The following is a 22,850-nucleotide window of genomic DNA, read 5'->3' as shown; positions in this document are numbered from 1 at the left end:
AGCTCACTGTCTCCTTTGGGTTTGACCCAGAATACTCCGAATTTATTAATATATTGATATCATGCACTTGCGAGAGCCTATCAATGATTTATTCCAAAATAATAAATAAATAAATAAAGTCAAGCAACATTTGCATCAAACCGGACAAGTTACTTTTCTATTTTTTATTTTTAATTCATATTTTAAATTATAATTTATACATATTTATGCCTAATAAGTATTATGAAATGAAAAAAATGCAAGCAATATGTATGAATTGTGTGTGTGTGTATTTTAAAGTTATAAATTATAAATTATGAAATAATTATATATATATATATATATATGGATGAAAATGATGTAATATTGATAGATATTATCTTTTTATTGTATTTTTTTTTGAAATTTAAATACTCATTTTTCTTACTATATATGATTTTTTTTTATACTTTAAACATATAATATTCAAAATATATCAATTTATTTATTCATTGAACCATAAACCAGTATCTTGACCGATTCAATAGCCAGTTCAGTTTTCATAACATTGATTAAAACAATAATGATACTTAATTGTCACATAATCTTTGTGTCAACAAGATCAAATTATATTAAAGTAAAAAAATAATCCATATAAAAAATTTCGATAATTTGGTTGTTACAGAAAGAGGTAATCATTTTCTTGAACATCATCCCAAGTCCCAACCATAATCTCTTAACATTGTAGACTACGTATAATTTGGTTGTTCCTTAACCACACATATGACTTATATCACAATTCCAAAACTTTAAAAACATGCACGCGCACTACAAAAAAATAGACTTTTGTTGTCACCGTCAAAAGTCCAAAAGTTGCCGCTAAGAGTTTTTAATGGCGACTTTTCACTACTAAAAGGTTGTCGCTATAACAATTGTTGCTAATAGATTTTGACAGCAACACATATTGTCGCTGCCAAAAGTATACTTTTAACGGTGATATTAGGTTTTTGTCGCTAAAAGTATTTTTGGTGGCAACAAATATCGCTACCAAAACTTTTATTTTAAGAAATAATAATTTATTTTATGTCACAACACTCTGCCGCATGTGCATTATGTGATGCCACGTTACCTACCATATATGTGACAAATGATGTCACGTCACAGGCCACATGTTTAATAGATGATACCACATCACCTGCCACCTCACGCCATGTCACACGCCACGTGTGCACCTCCTCAAGCCACCTCATGTGATACGCTACCATCTCGTGCCACGTCACCTGCCATGTGTGTGCCTCCTCAAGCCAGCTCATGCGCCACATCACCGCCACACATGTACGTCACCTGCCACATGTGTGCCTCCTCAAGCCACCTCATGCACCACGTCACATATTTGTTGCAAAACATGACAAAGTCAAAGTTTGCACCCTTGATCTCTCCCACCTCCAAGTTTTAAACCTCCGTTCTTTACTAGTTAAACTAAAATACATCTATAGTTATCATATGCAAAATTAAATATATGTTATGTAACTACATATGCATATATCAATTAAATAATATATCATTAAAAAGATATACATATATTATATGTTATTTTCAATTATTAATATGACAAAATGATTTATATGAATATTTAAATTATAATTTTAATAAAATATTATTTTTTACCAGTAAATATTATTTTTGTTAGGAAAATGAACTTAAAATAAATAATTTTTAAATATTAAATAATATTCTTATATACATTGTAACAAATTTTTAATTTTTAATTTTATTTTTTAAATGAAAATTATTAAGTATATAACTTATTTATCAATATGTATTATATTATTTTATGTTAAATATCTTTTACTTTTTTCTTCTCCATATTTTTCTCAAAAATTGATAAACTAAATGATTAAATTTTTATCTTCTCTCAAAATAGCTAAATGTTTCCCCCTCTTTTATTAAAAATATATTTTATCTATAATTTTTCAATATCTTAAAAAATTATTTTAATAAAAAAATAATTTTAACCAAGTAAATTTTGTTAGTAGTCATTTTGAATAATTTTGAAATGAATACTAATAACTTTTGCAATATATGATAATTACAAGAATCTCATATGTGATCAATCTTAACATCTAATCATCATCAATCTCATAGCAAGGTAAATTTAAATAGTTATTCATATTATTCTTCTTAGTAATTAGTTATACAAATGTTATTAGTAATTTCTTTTTTATAACAGTGAAAACCTAAATATACTAGGAGGAATTACATAAAATCCTTGTCTAAAAGCTATTAGAGATCAATAGAAGAAGTAGACACCATATGTATATCAAGTTAAATACCAAGTGCATAATATGGCAAGTAGTTTACAATATCATTTGCACATCGCGACTTTTGTACAACTTTAACATCCCAATGCCATTATTTGTATGTAAGTAATAATTTATGTATAACTTAACCTAATTATAATTAAAAGTAATAACCCATCAAAATTTTAATTTATCATATTAAAATACTAGCTTAATAACATGATTTTTAAAAAAATATGAGATATATATGTCTAAAAAAATTATGAATAATACAAATTAAAAATAATTTAATAATTAAACTTAACACATCTTGACTATTTTCTTTTTGTTTCACGATCCTCTATATCATTTATTTCTAATGCTATACATAAAATAAGAAATTTAATTTCATAAATATATTTTGAATGATTTTATTTAATTTCAAATTATTTTTAATTTTTAAATTATTTTTTATAAAAATACTTTGTCACCGCTAAAAGTAGATTTTATAAATTATTTTAATTTTTAAATTATTTTTTATAAAAATACTTTTAGTGATAACAAATGTTGACGCCAAAAGTAAATTATATAAATTATTTTTTATAAAAATATTTTTGGTGGCTACAAATGTCACAGCCAAAAGTCCACTTTTGGCAACGAATTTTAATTGTTATTACCAAAAGTATATTTTTGGCCATGACTTTTGGTGGCAACAATTTATCACCACCAAAAGTAAACTTTTGACAGTGACTTTGATTTGCCGCTACTAAAAGTCTAGTTTTGGCAATGACTTTTTTAGTTATCGCTAAAGACATTTTTTTGTAGTGATGATAAGTTGAGCTCATTAACTAAATATAATCCTCATAAGCATGCCTAACAACACTTATAATAGAGTTCATTTGACATTTACATATTTATCCTATGTCTTTTTTTAAGCAAATATTTAGCCTATGTGTTGTTTAAAATTTAGCTTTCACTTTTAACAACAACTTCATAATTACAAGTAAAAATTCATAATTTACAAGTTAAATTTCTTGTTTAATGCTTGATATAACATGAGGTCTCCATGAAGTTAATTATGTCTACTTAAAGCTATATAAAATTGGTCTAATTGGTATCAAAAATTCATTTTCACTCTATAATTACAACCTTATAATAAGTAGGTGTCACACTCTAATACTAAAGATATGATCGACATAAAATATGAGATAAACTCATATTCTATAATCCTTGATTAGCTAAAGGTTAAATTAAAATATTGATATAGAAGTTATATATAATAATAAAATTTGTAAAGTCTTAAATATTTTTGTAAACATTTCAGCAGAGACTCCCCTATAATTTCACTACTACAAAAATGAAGATAAATGATAGGTCTTATTGGACGGTTATATCTATAACCATTCAACAAGTAATTATATTGGATGGTTCCTAAAACAGCCATCCAATATATTTAATATCTTGGACAGTTATTAAAAGAATTGTCCAATATATGTTCAAATTTGACAACTTTTTTAAAAAAATTTAAAAAACAATATTGGATGGTTATTTTAAATAACCATCCAATAAGATTGTATTATATTGAACAATTAAAAATTCAACCGTCCAATATGTGCCTTTATTTCTTCTTCCAGCTCCAGACATAGGTTTATTTTTGGTGCCACTACTCAAAAAAACAAAGCATCTCTTCACAGCAAATAATTTTATTTTACTTAGTACTATGTTAAGCAATTGTATGGGAAACAAATCCTTTTAGTTTAATAAAATTGTTAGTTTACTATAATTCAATTTAATTTAGTATAATTATGGATTGAATTGGACTGGTCTGTATTTGCATTATACTGTTATAAGGGGATTGCAAGAAATGCAGCTAGCGTATTTAAAAAAATCAATATATTAGACGGTTATTTAGGATGATCATCCAATATAATGAATATATTGAACGGTTGTGACCATAACCGTCCAATATTTGACAGTATATTGGATGGGTATTATTATAACTGTCCAATATGTCCTTATATTGGATAGTTCTGCTAAATAACCATCCAATATATTCTATACCTATACCACTTATTTTGACACTATATTAGACAAGTCTTTGAACTGTCCAATATTCTAATATTAAAAACTGTCGAATATTTATTTTATCAATATATGACGGTGCCATATTGGATGGTTCATAATCGTCCAACATAGGCAAAAAGAATTGTCCAATATTTCCTTTTTTTGTAGTAGAGTTTGGAGCTTTCAAAATTTCTACAATAGCAAACCTGTCAGCCAATCTAGCAAAGGAGACTAGCTCCACATCAGTAGATTTCATACTAGCAAATAACACTAGGATCTAACTACAGTATGCATGGAGAACTACAGTACAATGATATAATACAATACATAATTTCACCAAAAAGGGATATTCACAATGCACTTCCTCTTTCCAAAAACATTAGGGCCCCTCAATGATCTAAAGGAGGTGTACGGTCGGCTACAATATCTGAGTCTAAAGAATTTTTAGTGAGTAGCGTTCCATTTAAAATTATAAATAAAAAAAATTATGAAGATAGTGATAATAAACTTAATTTGAAAAAAATTCAACAAAATAATTAAACATATATTTAATTAACAATAAAGAAGGAATTTTCTCAATAACATAACCATAAAATTTAACAATGCTAATAGAATCACATAAATGTATTAAAATTTTTACTGCTCATAAAAAATAAAAACATTTCAATAATAGTGCAATTCGATAAAATGTTTTTGAAGAACCAATCTAAAAATAATAAAATTTAATTTAAATTTAGGAGGGTTTTATCAAAATGAATAAGAAGCACAAACACACAATCCACGAGGGTAAGTAACTAACAAGCATGATTTAAAGCCACGAAATAATCAAGGATGGCTAAAAGCCACTAAACAAGCGCAAGGACAATGCCCATGAAACAAGCGTGACCTACGAATATCCATCCCTCTGTTTCATGTACGTTGGCCTATGTGCAGGGTTAGCACCTCCTACAAGCACCCTGCTAGCTAAGTATATTATGACGTGCCAAAGGCTCATGAAACTGCTATTAGCAACCAGCGTTTTGAACTCAGTCCCCTTAATAAAAATTAAGTGTGCATAGAGCAAGAAAGCAATTTCAAAGTTTTCAACTTCAACCATGCTATTTTACAATTAATTGCCACTGCTCAAATTCATTTTTCAAAATAAACATGAAATTAAATAATTAAGCTGCAATAACATAAATTATTAGTAAAATCAAGACATGATTATTAATAAAACAATTATTATAAAAATTGAATTGAAAAGGATATCAATGCAATTTATAAGGGAATAATATTAAAATTCAAATAAATTTTTTTTTGTAAAACATTATTAGAAATTTATGTAGAATACTATCCACTCACCTGAAAATTTTTTAAGGATTCTAAATCTTCCTTCTCTTAACTTTTTCCCCCTTCTAATGGCGCTCTTAATTTCTTGACAAATAAATCATAATTCTAAAATCATTTTTCAAGTAATTTTTCAAGCATTTAATGGGCATTTAAATTCAATCTAAATAATATTAAAGATAATACTATAATCAATTATATTTCAAGTACACTTTAGTCAATTAATCCATTTGACAAATTTCAATCCATCCTCATACCTCTTTGTAGCTCATCCTCAATCAACTACCAACCATCATTTAAAATTCCAAGACTAAAATTTATGCTCTAGAATTTGCCAAGTATAGACATCTATATCACTAATTTCCCCCATAAATAAAATTTTCCCTTAAGCTTTACATTAAATACTTTATGTGCATTATCTCCAACCATATAATTAAAATTTTTCAATCTTCCATCACTTATCCTACAATTTATTAATAACTATACAACTCTCAAGAATTCAAACGGTTACAAATAATTTCATGATCAATTTACAATCTACAAGTTAAATTCATGGATCAATAATACCAAAACTAAATATATTTCTTACAAGAATTATTGCAATTTCAAAAATACATAAAATCAAGCAAGACTCTCATAAGGATATTTTATCAAACACCTTATAAGCATTAATGATTAAACTAACACCAAACTTTTTTACTATTTACTTTCGTTCCCAAAAATTTTCTAACATCAGTATTTAAATAAATCAACTTTCTAAGTTTCAATTCTTCAATGAGTAAATCAACCTTAACTCAAGAAAATTATATTTTCATGTCACACTTTCCCACGGCAGCGAGGAAAGGAAGAAACGCAACAGATCATCACAATGTCCATTATTTAAACACACCCACACGAAACGAGTAAGGAGTAGGGAGAAGAGTTGGAAGCACTTGAAGCCTCCATGACAGAAGCGGAGGAAGAGTAACAGTACAGGGAAAGAAACGATCAACAGCTCAGACTCCCTACAGCAACCAATCTCCACCGTACTTCAACACTCACGGCCAAATGAAATGAGAGAGGAGGAAGGAAGTTTGGCGGCTTCGACTTTGTAGGAGGATGAAGATGTTGACAGAAGCAGGAATAGGGAGGAACAAATCGGCCTTAATTGGACTCCTTGTGGCAGCGAACTCACGGCGACGTCGACAACCAACTCAAAAGGAAAGGCGAGCATGAGATGAAGATTGATCATAGCTTCTCTTCCGCTGAATCTGGAGTATTCGACGGTGGAGGAGAAGAGATATGTCGGTAAAAAACAAAGAGAAATGCAATTGCCCTGTTTCTGGGAGATAACAAAATAGGTAATTGGGAAAATTACAAGGAAACTGGAAGAATTACAAAAAGGATACAAATTTTTTTTATAATTTAAAATAAAATAAAACTAAATTTTTGTTCAATAAAATTTGAATTATGAACATTCAAAAAATTATTAATATAGTTTTCAATATTCACTTGCTATAAAATTAAAAAAATTAAATAAAATATTAATTGATAGATAAATTTATTTAATTTAAAAGTAAGGTCATTACAATAGGTATAATTAACTCTATGGAGAGTACTCCATGTTATATCAAATATTATTAAACAAGAAATTTAATTTATAAATTATGAATTTTATTTTATTTTTTATGAATTTTTATTTGCACATTGTGAAGGTAAGTTGTAATTGTAAAAAAAGTTAAATTAATAGGAGCAATATATTGTCTGTGTACTCCATCCTCAAGTTACACTTTGGATTCCGGACTTGATATAATTTTTGAATTTCATATTTGTGAAAAAAAATGTAGTACAGGATATATATATATATATATATGTAATTTTTTTATTTTTTTTTCCTCAAGAATTTTGAGTAATCATTGTCCTTCTTTCTAATTTTCTCTAAAAGAAATAAAATTAAAGTAGATCATCACGTGACAGCCAATTTTCACTATATGCCAGAAATCAGAGCTACCACATGATGGTCTGACACATATGAACAATAATGAAATTATAATATTTTAAAATAAAATCACATTTAATTAAAAATAAAAAAAACGGCAGTTAGATATTAAAAAATTAGTGATAGTTTCTGGCAATTTTTTTAAAATAAAATATAAATATTAATTTAAAAGTTATAAACATAAATTTTTTTAATAACTTAATATTTAAATACTTATTTATAATTAAAAAAATTTAAATTTATAATTATTTGAATTAATATTTTTAATTTATTTTTCAAACAATTTATGAGGGACTTACTTATAATTAATTTAATATTTTGAGATTTAATTGTGAATTGAAAAAAAAAAAAGGAGTTGGCCTATATATAGTAACTCCATGATTTGAAGAAAAATTGAAAAGTTTTCACCAAAAAAAGAAAAATTGAAAAGTCAGAGCCCACACGACGGTCTGATGTTGATTAGCAACAATTTTGATCCTTTCGTCTAAAACATTATCTATACCCATGGAAATCTCCATAAATCTAATTTCTTACCTCCATACTTCCCTCCTTACATAGATCTATAACAATAACATAACCATGTCAGAAGAACAATCCAAAGCCTCTGGTCTTCCAGTCGTAATTCCCAAGTTCTGGGATGAAGACGACGAAGCTCTATCCCAAGAGTGTCGAAATCTCATTGCAACCCTACCTTCTGAACCGTATTGGAAGATCTATCGGCTCTACCAATTCCAAGGCTTTTGGCACAACAAAAGGGTCATCCAAGGAGTCCTCAACTTGCATAAACACTTTCAGGCTCATGACTCTGACATCATCCTCGTCACGATGCCAAAATCTGGCACGACCTGGCTCAAGGCCCTCACTTACTCACTCCTTAATCGCAAGACCCATTATCCGAACACGAATCTAAACCCGACCCACCCTCTTCTCACTACCAACCCTCATGATCTTGTGCCCTTCTTGGAACTCCGTCTCTATCTTGAGAACAACCCAGATCTGAGCTCCTTCTCATCGCCGAGGCTTTTCGCGGCCCATCTGCCACACTTACCATTGCCGGAGTCCGTAAAGTCATCGAGATGTAAGATAGTGTACTTGTGCAGAAATCCTAAGGACGTTCTTGTCTCGTACTGGCACTTTACAAGTCCGTTCTTCAAAACAGAAAGCCAAGCAGCGAGCAACGTGGTTGATGAGGATTTGTTTGAGAAGTTTTGCCAGGGAAAGAACCCTTTCGGGCCGTTTTGGGATCACATATTGGGTTATTACAAGGAGAGTTTGAAGAGACCAGAGAAGGTAATGTTTTTGAGGTTTGAGGATCTAAAGGGTGAGCCGGTGAGGGTTTTGAAGGAACTAGCTGAGTTTATTGGGTATGGTTTTTCCAAAGAAGAAGAAAATGATGTTGTGGGTGACATATTGAAGCTCTGTAGTTTTGAAAATTTGAGCAATTTGGAAGTGAATAAAAGTGGAAAAGTGTCCTCCGGGGTGAAAAGTAAGAATTTTTTTAGACGTGGAACAGTTGGAGATTCCAAGAATTTTCTCACACTGGACATGATCAAACGACTTGATGATACTACTGAAGAGAAGCTGGGGATACATGGCTTGAAGTTTTAAATCTCCATTAATTAGATTCTTTAGAACGTCTGGTCTACAAATTAACAACAGGTTTGAGTAACAATTTCTGCGTATTTTATTATTACATTGAATTTAAATGTTAAATATTTTAAAATTCAAGTAACAATTAATTGAATTTAAGCAAAGTACCTTAATTTATATAATTCCTTTCCTCATCAAATGTGTCTTCTGAAACCAGGTTTATGGTGAAGTTTATTCTTAAATTCGTTGATCAAGTATAACGAGAACTTCAAAAAGTCTCTTTGATAATTGAAGTATTAGCTAAATTTACATGTTAATCTTTTCTTCACCAGGTGTTGGAAGTGAAGATGTAGAAGAAGTAGCGGCAAATATAATTAAACTTGTAATCTCCCTAGAGATAGAGTGTTTCTCATGACGTATAGCTTAGTGTCGATCAAAAATTAAAAGATTGAGAACACTCTTATGGATGAGCCTGTTCAAACGTTGGGTGTGTCTGTGAAGCTTTTTAACTCGTAAAAAAACATTCTTCTACTTGGATATGCTGGTGTTTTATGTAAAAAGTGTGTGTGTGTGTGTGTGAAGCCTAGAAAAATCATATCAGTAATTTTCTCTTTTATAGTGAATCACTGATATTGTTGGATTTTAAATACTTGTCATTCTCGTTACTTTCCCCGTTCTTTTCTGTCACCATTATGCTGCAGGAATTTTTTTGGCTAAAGATTTAATTTATCTGTAATTTTTTTAAGAAGGACTGGTCACCCGTAGTGAAGGGTGGGGGAATTTCTAAAATAATTTTTTAAGTAACAATATTGCCCCTTTATTAAATATTCATTAATTTGACATTGATTGAAAAAAAAGAATTATAAGGAATGATCTAAAAAATTGTAAAAAATGACCTAAAAAATTACATAAAAATATATTATAAGAAAATTAAAACTGACCAAGTCCTTTGAATTATAAAGGATAAATAGCCATTTTTGTCCCTAAATTATATATGAAAATTCACAAATGATCTTAAATTTAAATTGAGGTTAATTTTATCCTTCAACTTTAAAATTTTGCATCCTCCATGCCCCTAATTATTTATTAGTGGGGCCCACATGAATTTTTTAAATATTTTTAATAATAAAATATAATAGTGGCAGCCACTTAATTTCTTTTATATTTTTTTGAGTTAAAGGTCTAAAATGCCCTTAAACTAAATAGAAAAAGTCAGAGTCACCCCTAAAATTAAGAAAGGGTCATTTTTATCTCTCAATCATTAAGATTTTCAACTTCATCACCCTCTCATTTATTTTGTCAATTTTCACTATTAGTAGGGCCCACAATTGAATTTTTAACATTTTTAGTGGGTACCATAATTTTTTAATATGTTTTTATAATTTTAAAACATACCCCTCTCTTCTCCCTCTCTCCCTCTCTTCTCTATCCCCCACCTTCATTTCCTCTCTTGTTTGCTCATTCTTGGATTGAAGCAATTAGAGTAACGACGACAAAGCACCTAGCTCACTTATTGCAGTCTTCTTATCGTCGTGAATGGCTAGGCCGAAGAGTGCACCATAAGCATGTTCCTGCAATGGTTAGTAGAGTTTTGGCACCATTTAACAATGGCAGATTGAGGACAATGTTAGGAATTACGGAGAAAAATTGAGCGTGGAGCCATTGGAGAGCCGTGGCAAGAAGTTTACATTTTTTACAAGCTTGAATAATGACTCACTCAGAGGTGTGGCCTAAACCCTGAGGAGATATACTAAAAGTATTAAAAAAATTGTCACACCCCAAAAATTAAGCATGAATGACATAAAACATATGTACAAACATACACCCCTAATGCCTCAATTAAGGATAAATTCAAAATAAATGCATTGGACACACTATAAGCATAATTATACATTAAACTATATTTACTTTTGATTCAAATCAAAATATTGGACTTTTTGTAGAAATTTTGTCAACACCTCCCATTTAAATAGGACCTTCTGTAATCTCTACCGAAATGTTACAAAATAAAAATTAGAGTGTGGAGCTTTGCTCCCCAGCAGCAGAAGGTCAAACAACATAATAAAAAGTTAGGACCCTTATTATAGTTATCATGGAGCGCCCTAAACTGCATTTTCAAAACATAATACATAGACTTCAAAATTTATATAAAAAGGAAAGGCAGTTCCAAAATAAATATCCATCCAGCACACAGTTGTAAGCCCCTCAGTGATCGGCAAGAGGTTCAATATCAACTAATAAATCTGAAACCAAAATAATTTTCTAGTAAATAACGTCCCAATACTAAAGTTAAAAGAATATAGATAAATATGTTTAGATACTTATAAACAAATTAAAAAAAATCAATAAATTAGAGAATTTAAAAATTCTAATAAACTTCACAAGTACTGAACCACTAAATTAAAAATAAATAAACAATTTGTCATCTAGCTATAAGAAATCAAATAAATTAAATAATTAAATAGGAATAGAAATATTTACTCATTAAAAATAATGAAGTTTATATTTCACAAATCCAATAAAATAAATTTTATGAGGATTTTACATAACACATAATAGACTTAGACACATAGTTCATATTGGTAATAACTAGACATGGTCAAAGTCACGAAACAAATGTGGTCATACAATCCATAAGGATAACAACCAAACATGGTCGAAGCTACAAATAATAGACGTGAAAACAAAGCTTGTGGAAAAAAAATTGAACTAGCTAGTCATCAACCAAAACACTATGGACTAATAAAATTACCGTTAGCAATCAGTGTTCTGCATGTAGTCTTCTTAAAAATTACATTTCAAACATGCAAGAAAAATAATCATTACTGAAATAAAATTTTCATTTTCAATGTCGAACTCCCATGAATTATTGTAATAATCAATTTAATACTTGTCAAAATAAAGTTTCATAATTGATGTCCATTATTGCATTTATTGGATAGCCAAAATTTTCCAAAGCTAATCAAAGATAATTTCATGAATCTTGAAAATATGACTCATAGGGAAAATTTCATTCACATGTCATGACTTAATATTTCTTGCCACAATTTTTTTATATTTTCACATGATAAAAATAATTTAATTAATGATGTATCCAATACTTATCATAGTAATTAAAAATGATCTATATAAAAATATAATATTTCAATAAAAGACTTTTATTAATAAATTAATTAGGACAATATTCACTTACTTGAAGAGTTTTCAAAATTCAAATTTCATCTCTTACCACTTCAATTGAATTTCTCCTCTTTTAAACACCCTATAAAATATAATAAGGTTTTAATAAATTTCAACTAGTTCAATAGTTTCCTTTCAACATTACCACCACTAATGTTAAATTATAATAGATTTAAAACTTTAGAACCAAGACTTTACATATTAAAGTTCCTCAATAGCCATAGTTAATTACTCCATTAAAATACCATCTCCTCTTAATCTTTTTTTTTTTAATCAAAACACCAAATATCCATCATTTTCAAACCTCACAATAAAGCTTCTTAGCATTCAAATTTCTCACCCAAAAATCCTCATCAACCGCATAAATCGAAAGAATTTAACTAGCTACACATTACCTTCATAATAAAATTTTTACAGAATGTCAAGCTCAATTCACAAGATAATAGTATTCCAACTAGTCATGTCTTCCAAGGGATTTAATGAAATTTTAGGAAATACAAAATCAAACAGCTCCATCTAACAAGCATTTTAACAAACATTTTGGAGGCACCAATTTTTAAACTTTGACTCTAGGCTCTTCTCTAAACATAATTCTCAGATAACAATATTTAAATTCATTGGGCTTCTCAAACATAATTCCTTCAACATTACTCAATTTTAAACTCGAATAAAACTAAATCCCACATTCACATTATTCACAGTAGACAAAACAAAGAAGAGCAAAATTCACGACTTCAACCAACATATGCACATACACAGCAATAGAGAAGTGAAGCTTGAAACTCCTTACCTCAAGTCACCATTAATAAAGGAAGGAAAAGAAAGAGGCCGACCGAACAGGGGAAAAGAACAAGACGTCAAACATAGAAGGGGAGATAATGAGCTTCACCCAACATACAGCCAACGCCGGCGAGGAAAAGACGCTGTAGTTACCACCGGAGAAGAAAGAAGCTGATTGTTTGACGGAACTCGACGGCAGTGAGCGACGGCGACATAACGCATAGAAAGAGGAGAAGTCGTTGTCTTAAACTCTTGTAGTGGAACTCTCACCCATACCCACGCCGGTGACGATCAGAGACGGGAAAGGACGGCGGCGAAGAATGAGAAGGAAGAAGATCAGAGATGCAGAGGATTTGGGGTTCAAAGCTTAAGTTTTGTTCGAAGAAAGGATTTTGGAGAGAGGTGAAATAAAATCTGATGCTATTTTAGTTTCTTTTTGTTTTTTTTAAAGGGCAGTTAGGTAATTTTACAGAAGAATAGAAAATATGGATTTCTTCGCGAACTAGGGACTGAGAATATGACTTACAAGCACAATTCCACTGGACCAACTCTCTCACTTGCTAAACCTACTCCAAAATTAATAAATATAGACTAAGATTTATTTAATTTAATTTAATTTAAATATCCTAATTATTACAAAAATGGTGGGACCTACTAGAAATTTTAAAAATTTAAACATGGGTTTAACTAAAGGTGAAATTTGACAGAATATATAGCTGGATGTTGGAATTGAAACTCTTAGCAACTAAAGGATATAAATTACCTTTTTGACTTTAAAGGCAATGCTTACCTTTTTTACTTAGTTGATGAGCATTTTAAATTTTTAACCCTATAAAAATAGTGAAACTCACTAAAAATATTAAAAAATTTAAATGTGGATTTTACTAACGATGAAATTTGATGAAATAAATGACAGGGTGATGGAATTTAAAATTTTATCAGTTAAGGGATATAAATAATTCTTTCTTGACTTTAGGGGCTACCCTAACCTTTTTCGCTTAGTTGAGGGATATTTTAGACCCTTAACTCAATTATAAATAAACACTAATAGACTTGTGTTATTTCTTATTGATATAAAATATGACAATATTATTTTAACTAATAACTTTTACCCACCATTGGGTGATTATTAAGTCACCAATGTTTCTAGTAATTAAAAAATATTATATTTATTTTAATAAAACTTTGTTGAAATATTTAAATACTTAATAATTTTATTATTTAAATTTTATTATTTTTAAATATTGGTTCAAAATTTATAAATCATTTTTTAAATATTAAACGCTCAACTAATTTTTTTAAAAATTTATAGGTGATTTAATTTGAAAATTAAAATAGTATGATACTTTGCAAGTCTTCTTCCAAAGTTAATAAATCATCCTTCAAAAATTTGTATACATTAAAGTTTGACTTGTAAATTGTGTGTAAAGATTTGTAATAATATTAATTATCAAATATTAAAATATTAATATCTTAGTAAGATGTTATTTAGAAACTTAATATTTTTAATTACTTACTTGTGTTGTTGCTAGTAATAGTGATATGATAATCACCTTGTAGCTAGTCAAAATAGTTGGTTAAAATAATATTTTAATCTTTTATATGAATAAGAAATAACATTAGCCTATTATAATTTTTTTGTAATTTAAGAGACTTAACCAGTATTAATTTTCTTATAAAAAATTTTTATGTAGTTTTCTAGGTGTTTTTTTTTTATAGTTTTCTAAATCATTCTCTATAATATTTTGGGTTAATCAATAGTCAAATTAACCGATATTTAATAAAGAGGTAATATTGCTCTTTGAAAATTGTTTAGAAGGATATTGCTCAACTCTTCATTATAGGATACCAAGCATTTCTTCAAAAAGTTTAGGGTAAGTTGTGTGTTTAATTTTTTTTCTAAGTGCTGTTAGAGATTTGACTATCAAGAAATTTTTATGTCAAGGCCGTGTTAACCAATAATGTAGCTTGGTGACCTTGATGAGACCAATTCTGATCAAAGACTTCACAGGATGACTACATGAGATCGATCCGACCAATTCTGATCAAAAGCAAAGTCCTCGCTCCATGCTTGTCCTTAAATTATTGAATATCTACACCTTACTATTGGAAACCATGCACGTGACTCTGTAAAATAAGAAAAATCTAAGACATACTTTTCCAATCCTCTTTATAAGCCATTTCTACCAATCTCCAATACTAATACAAAGAAAGTATAAAAAATAAAAATGTGTAAGATTTTAAATATGCCCTTATATAATAAATTCAAAAAGTAATATCATGTTACCTTTTCTATCTCATGAAAAATAATTTTAAAAATATTTTTCAAATACTATTTAAAAAGCCGCACCGTGACTTATAAATATGACCAAATAAATTTTTTAAAATCTGACTTCTAAATGGAACTGGAAAGAGTACTTTTCTTTTGAAAAAAAAAAAAATATAACAGAGTAAGAGAGAGAATACTACGGAAAAAGAGAGAAGGGAGGTGCTACAACATTCTTAATTTTTTTTTTTTTGGGTGAAAAGGAGATATCATTAAAACAGAAACAAAACTGTACAGACAGCAAGAAAAAACAAAATTACATCAAGGATTTGTAACTAGAATAAGCATTGATGGTATGGTTGACTAGAACTCTAAGTTGCACAAGGAAATCTTCGACATTAGGCTTGAAGGCTGTGAGAATATGGAGGTTCCATGCTTCCTAGAGTTTCCAACAAGTGAGAGTGAATCCAATCTTCTAGGAGCGCTCCAAAACTGGTGACGTCAGGGAGTTGAGGACCCATGCGTCAATTCTGTTCTTTTGGAATTCAGCAAAGGGATCTGTGGGTAGGATCTTTTTCCAGAATTTAGTAGCAAAGGTGCAGTCTTTGAGAGCATGGTTGATATCTTCAACAAGAATACGGTAAAGAGAACACCATTGATCACCACACAACTTCTGGCAATAACATTCAGAGTTTAATTTGTCAAAAGCTTGCCCTTAAACATTAACCAGAGTAAGTTTTGCACACGCTCAGCAACGGGTAGCTTCCAAACATACTTCCATTTGCTACCGAAATTATTCCATTTTAAGGCTTGTGTGCAGGGACAGAGCCAGGATTTTTAAGTAGAAAGGATCGAGATCTCAAAGCATATACTATAACTGAAGAAAAGAAAAATCTAACATAGCATATATTTCAACATCTAGCTATGTTCATATTTATTAATTTTAAAAATATAGAACCAAAATAAATATGTACTTTCATTTTTTAAGTTTTGCACGTCGATTCTTCATGGCATAAAAATCATCAATGATCATGTCTATGGTAAATTTTTCAACAATCTCTTTCTCAATATAAACTATCATTAAATTAGTGAGAAACTCATCTTCCATCTTGTTGCGAAGCCTTGTCTTTATAATTTTCATTGCTGAAAAAGCTCACTCAGTGGTTACTGTTGACACTGGAAGAATCAATACAAGCCTTAATAATCTATCAATCGATGGATAAGAATTGGACTCTCCAACTTTCCAACTTCTACAAACTTTTGATATAACTCACTCATAGTAGTCAAGTTTTGAAAATGAGGATCTTTAGGCACATCAAGCTCATAATGTTGTAATTCATATTCTAATTAAATTTTTTCTTGATCGAAAAAATTTGAAGGGTAAAATTTTTCAACAAGATTGCAGATATTCTTGGCACTAAATGATTTAAATGCATCTTTAGGAACTAAATCCATGCTTAATTTTAGAAGCTCTGTTGCTTGCTCATTGAATCTACTATTTAATTCTTTCAATTGATAATCGATGACTGTATAAATATATCAACACGATAATGATGCTCAACAGTCACAGAATCTTTATATCAATGAGACCAAATTATATCAGAGTAAAAACAATTCATATCAAGAATTTCAATAGCTTGATTACTATAAAAAGATGTAACTTCTTCTAGAAGATCATCCCAACCATAATTTCTTAACTTTTGAATAAGTGATTTTGTGATAGATATTAAGGAAATAGCATTCAAAATATATTGAAATTTTTGTTGTAATGCTTCACAAAGTTTGTCAGTGGTTCCCATAATTTCTTTCATCAGATGTAAAACAAAAGCAAAATCAAATGACATCAATGCTTTAAGAGCATGTGTAGCATCACCTCGTTGAGAATAAGTAGATCCTGTGTTAGCTATATCTTCAAGAACTGAAGCAATTGCACTATACATGTGTAAAAGGCTACATATAAAATTAAAATGAGAACTCCATCTAGTGTCTCCAAGCCTTTGTAATGTGCCAATTTGGTTAGCCCCACTTCCAGTTTGAATCTCATTATTTTCAACCAAATTGGCAATTTGAGATGCAAAAGTATCTTGTAATTCAACATTGCGCTTACAAGAAGAACATACAACATTAACAATCATATTCAAGTTTTGGAAGAATGAATGAACATCAACTGCTTCTTTAGCTACAGCAACAAGAGCTAGTTGTCATTGATGAGCTAAATAATGTACGTAATATGCATAGGGACATTCTTGAAGAATTAAAGCTTGCAAACCATTCCACTCTCCACACATATTACTAGCTCCATCATATCCTTGACCTCTAACATTTTAAATGTTGGGATTATGATGAGACAAAATTGAACAAATTTCTTGCTTGAGAGTGATTGCAGTAGTATCTTTAATGTGTGCTACATCAAGAAAACACTCCTTGACAAATCCATTCTTATCAACAAATCTAATAACAAGAGCCATTTGTTCTCTTCTAGACTCATCCTGAGATTCATCAACAATCAAACAAAATTTTGCATTACTAATCTCTTCTTGAATTTCACCTTGTACCTTTCTAGCAAATACATGTAAAATTTCTTTTTGAATATCAAGTGAAGTATATTTTTCATTTTGTGGAGAATTTTCTAAGACAACTTCATCTACTTCCTTATTATAAGAAGCCAAAAGCTTTATCATTTCAAGAAAGTTACCTTGATTCTTTGATCCCAGACTTTCATCATGTCCTCTAAAAGCACAAGCTTGAAATGCTAACCATCTAATAGCATCCACAGAGGCTTTTAGTCGCAAGCAATTGCTCAAAATTTCTTGTGCAATTTGTTTAATTAGCCAATACTTTGTCAATATGGCAAGATTGATTCTTGAAGTCATCAAAGGATCTAAATAGTAATATTGTGAGCATAATTAGGACTTTTTCCCATATGGGATAAAAAAGCACATTCTTTCCCATTATTCACTCTTCCAATTTTTAAATCCTATTGATTTGAATGTACTTGATTTTTTAGAAAACAGATAGCAAGGAAAGCAAAAAGCAGCAACTTTTTTTGGTGAATACTCTAACCAAGGAAAATCTTTAAACCAATGAGCTTGAAATCAACGAGGATGATCTTCTTGACTAGAAAATAGATACACATCCATTATAAATTGATATGGCCCAAACTTTATGTATGCTCTATGAATTTCATCTTGTTGAGTAACTAAATAATCCCAAATTTGTGGACGCTTTCCAGGATCATAAATCAAAGTGTCAATGTTAACTTTTTCTTGTTCAATCCTCATAGATTTGGAAGAATGTGGTTGGACAGTAGGTTGTTCCACAGTTGACAATGTAGGTTGTTCAACAACATTTTTAACATTAGAAATAGATAGTGTTCTTTCATCATCTATCTCTTTTCTCTTAAAAAATGAATCAATAGTTTTTTCCCTAGACATCTTTCAATCCTAAAAAAATATAGATTGCAAATTATATTATATAAAATATTAGGATGAATAAAAAAACAAGAAGATCATAACACAAATTGCACAATATATTATATACAAAAAGAATTGTAAATCATAACACAAATTGCACAATAAAATCATAAACATTGAAAAAGTAAAGTATATTGAAGATTGGAGTGGCTCACATCAACTTTATCCTTGTATTCGCTTAATTGGAGGGCCTAAAAAAATAAGATTGTAGGGGTAGCCAAGACAAGTTCTTTGATTCAACAAAAAGGAGAAAAAAAAATTTAAAAAAAGGAACGCAGACAAAAACAACATGAAACAAGGCAAACTGCACACAACAGATGCATACCTAATTGCCTTGAAGCAGTGAACAGTGGAGGAGAAAAAATTTAAAAAAAAGGAATAGGACAAAAATAAAAGGAACTAATTCAAACTACATAATACATAATTCAAACAATAATATTATCAATTAATAGCCCACATACAAGAGACAAAAATGATCTCTTGGCCATAAATATGAAAATATACACACACAATCCTGAAACAAATGACAAGGTCAACAATTTTGTCAATATATAAATTTGTCCAGCTTGAGACCAAGCAATACTTAGAATTAGGCATAAATTTCAACTCTAAAAGTTTAAATAACAGGGATAAGAACAACTTTCAAATGATAATTCCAAGTTCAACAGCAACTTTCTTATTTGAATAAACTCACATGAGAGCTTCATAATTTAAGATGAATAAATGCATACCTGAGATAATGATAGTGGAAAGATGAATAAAAGAAAAGTAGGAGACTAAGAGAACATCAAAGTATCAGATTACAGGTTATACAGGTTAGACTGTCATTATTATACAGTAAAAATATCAATGAAGCATTTTATTGAAGCAAAATTATCACACACAACTAGTTTACAAAAAAAAAATGCATGAATTTATTCAAGACAATATGATTAAATGCAAGGTAAAACTTACAGAGTTAACGCCTTTGGCCTTTGCTTCTCCAGTGTCTCCACCCATATGGAATTGACATCTAAAATGATTGTCAACATTAGATTCATTTACACCTACCTGGAATTACGAAAGGCTTAATAAGTGGTAGACATGGTGTGATCTCACACATGCCTTCATTGAGTCACTGTTAAACATCACCAGACAATTACGTTTATTAATTGTATTTGCATATCATACAGCTTTCTATCATCCCAATGGCATTAAATAGAAGAAATAAACTATGATCCGGCAATAAAATTCCAACTGCATCCTTACCCACGAGCTACCAATTTCTTAACAGCATCGTCAATCCCACTTTTAGAAATACCGACCTAAAGAAGCAATGACAAATCACTTGCTTTTCGAGATGGACAAATAACCAAAAAAATGGTCAAGGAAAAAAAAGCAATCATTGAGTTAGAAAAATTAAAAGTGATTTGTAAGAAAGAATAATTAAAAGTGAAAGAAGCCATTGTGGACCCGAACTTGCTTTTCTGATAATATATCAAATAGTATCTCCAGCTCTAACTTTTCAAGAGAGTTGTTCCCATTTCAACTAGAAAAATCTCTTTTCTTTTCCTATCAGGCAAAAAAACAAAACACAATGAAGGGCATTTGAAGCTATAAATATCTTACAACAACTGAAATTTACAATTGCGAGCGAATAATTGAAATTAAAGAAAGAAAAAAAAAAATAGCAGCAACTTTCCAAGAGTCTTTCCCATTTCAGTTACAAAACCTGAATATTTTTTCCTTTTTTACCTTCTACACAAGGCAAACGCAGCAGAATAAAGGGCTTGGTCCTACAAATATCTCACAATATTTGACAATGACCCAAATACACTTGCAATTACATCCTCCATCTTCAATGACTCACATCCTATCAACTAAATCACATCGTACATATATAATTTCTTTGTACTTTGATAAAAGGAAAGTCTGAAGCAAATCAATCCAAGTTGATTATGCAACCAAATCTAAAATCTCCACTTCCAACTAAATCTCAAGATTTCACTACCAAAATGGATCTAAAAAACAGTAGCATCAAATCTAAGAGGAACTAGAGAAAAAGACAAAGGAGAGATAAGCAGTGATCCAACAGGGCAAGAAGCAAAAAAGAAAACGAAAAATAGTATTGAATGCCCAGTAGTCAAACCTGTTTGCTTGAGATGAGCTCTGATTTTTGGCTTCCATCTCAATCTAGAAAATAGAAGAACAGTCTGAGAGCTCAAGGAGAGAGAGAAAGAGAAGTATCCATGGAGAAAAGAGAATGAGATACTTCGAAAAAAATCTGCAGATGATCTAGAAAAGAGAATGCCGGAGAGATCAAGATCTTCGTGGAGCTTCTTCTTTGCACGCCAAAACCGACCTTGATCTAAGAAGAAGATCTAGAGAATGATGGATGGCCTCTTGACAGACGGGCAGCGACTGGTCATGCTTCATAAAATCAGATCTGGTTTTTGCAGATCTTGATGACGCGTCAAACTGCAATGGAGATGGTTTTGAGCCACGGCCTCTTAACGGAACAGCAACAGAGCAGCTTCAAGTCCTACGGCGCAGGAGGAGATGGGTTTGGTCCTGAGTGAGAGAAATAGAGTTTTGAGGAAGACGGGGAAGCTGTCGTGTTTGGGGTTCCGAACAGATCATTAAGACTACTCTCTTTTTCATTTTTTTTAATTGATGTTCTGGAGCGCTTGCAGATCATTAAGACTACTCTCTTTTTCATTTTTTTTAATTGATGTTCTGGAGCGCTTGCATGGAAGCGCTCCAAAACATGGAGCCATATAGAGCGCTCCATTGTGGAGTGCTCCAGAAGGCCCAATTTATCAGAGCGCTTTCACGTGAAGCGCTCCAAAAGAACTGTTATTTTTTTAAAAAAATAAATACTAAAATTTAATATTAAATTATTAATTTAATTAAATAACTAATATATTGAATATAAAATAATTAGAAAACTAAATAATAATTAAAATAGTATTTCAAATAATAATTTAATTAAACATTAAAATTATAATAAATTTACAAAACTAATATGAATTAATTAGAGAAGTGTGATATTAAATAAAATAATAATCTAACATTTTATAAATTATTTTTAATATCTAAAATAATCATAATATATTAACTGATAATATAAAAAAATATAATAAACTAATTAATATTAACATGATTAAAAATATTAAATTGTTAAGAAATTATTAAATTTTACATTAAAGGTTTTTTTGGAGCGCTTATCTTAAAAACACTCCAAAAGTCATAAAATATTTTACATTATTTTATTTTTAATTTTTCAGAGCGCTTTTTATAGAAAGCACTCTGAAAGACTAAACTTTTCGAAGCGCTAAAAAATAAGTACTTCGGTAAGTTTCGCCTCATTTTTCAGAGTGTTTTTTTAATAAATGCTCTTATATAGGCGCTCTAATAGGTATTTTTTGTAATAGTGATTAAAAAAAATTAAAAAAGTTAGGGGGTCATGCCCCCTTGTCTCCCCTACTACTTGTGTGGTCTTGTAAGTTGATTTAACTGTAAAGTCACCATGTGGTCTGAGATGCTAAGAGCATGATAGGCTACCTACTATAGGGACATCAATGTTAACCTTGTGAATTTGATCTGAGATAGTTGGAGGCAATAAATGACAAGCATCCTATTTCCATGCATCTCCATTAGTTACATAGTAAGAAATAGGCATCTTCTGTTTTGCTACAGAAATATGGGAAATTCACAACTATAAACTAATCATAGGCTATAATTAAAATAAAAAATAAATTTGATTAAATCTCAATTATTAAATTTTTAATTCAAGAGTGAGAATGGGATGAGAAGAAAAGGAGAAGGATAATGAGAAGATGCTACAACAAAATATGCTTATGGGAACACTCATTCTGAAGTGCTTATGTAAAAAGCACTCTGAAAAATGGTGTGTAATGTTTCGGAGTACTTTTAAAAAAGCACTTCAAAATCTACAATATGTAAGAGCTCTTTTC

General features: G+C 29.9%; 1 protein-coding gene and 1 pseudogene across 1 annotated transcript; one reads left to right on the top strand and one right to left on the bottom strand.

Annotated features, from left to right (window-relative positions):
* Nucleotides 1–8,024: 8,024 nt before the first annotated feature.
* Nucleotides 8,025–9,808, top strand: LOC129290334 (cytosolic sulfotransferase 12-like). The gene is made up of 2 exons (XM_054927079.1): nucleotides 8,025–9,264; nucleotides 9,528–9,808. Exon 1 carries the CDS (start codon nucleotides 8,185–8,187, stop codon nucleotides 9,211–9,213), a length of 1,029 nt encoding a protein of 342 aa, XP_054783054.1. The 5' UTR covers nucleotides 8,025–8,184; the 3' UTR covers nucleotides 9,214–9,264; nucleotides 9,528–9,808.
* A 7,337-nt stretch (nucleotides 9,809–17,145) lies between these two features.
* Nucleotides 17,146–21,626, bottom strand: LOC129290817 (uncharacterized; annotated as a pseudogene).
* Nucleotides 21,627–22,850: the final 1,224 nt, after the last annotated feature.

This window comes from Prosopis cineraria, unplaced genomic scaffold, assembly GCF_029017545.1.
Source record: "Prosopis cineraria cultivar Desert tree isolate PC_DT_omini unplaced genomic scaffold, ASM2901754v1 PC13, whole genome shotgun sequence".
Lineage (NCBI taxonomy): Eukaryota > Viridiplantae > Streptophyta > Magnoliopsida > Fabales > Fabaceae > Prosopis > Prosopis cineraria.
The sequence above is the reverse complement of the archived record's forward strand: the minus strand, read 5'-3'. Positions and strand labels throughout refer to the sequence as shown.

Excerpts from the sequence above, each read along its gene's own strand:
- LOC129290334 (XM_054927079.1), top strand. The coding sequence starts at position 8,185 with ATGTCAGAAGAACAATCCAAAGCCTCTGGTCTTCCAGTCGTAATTCCC.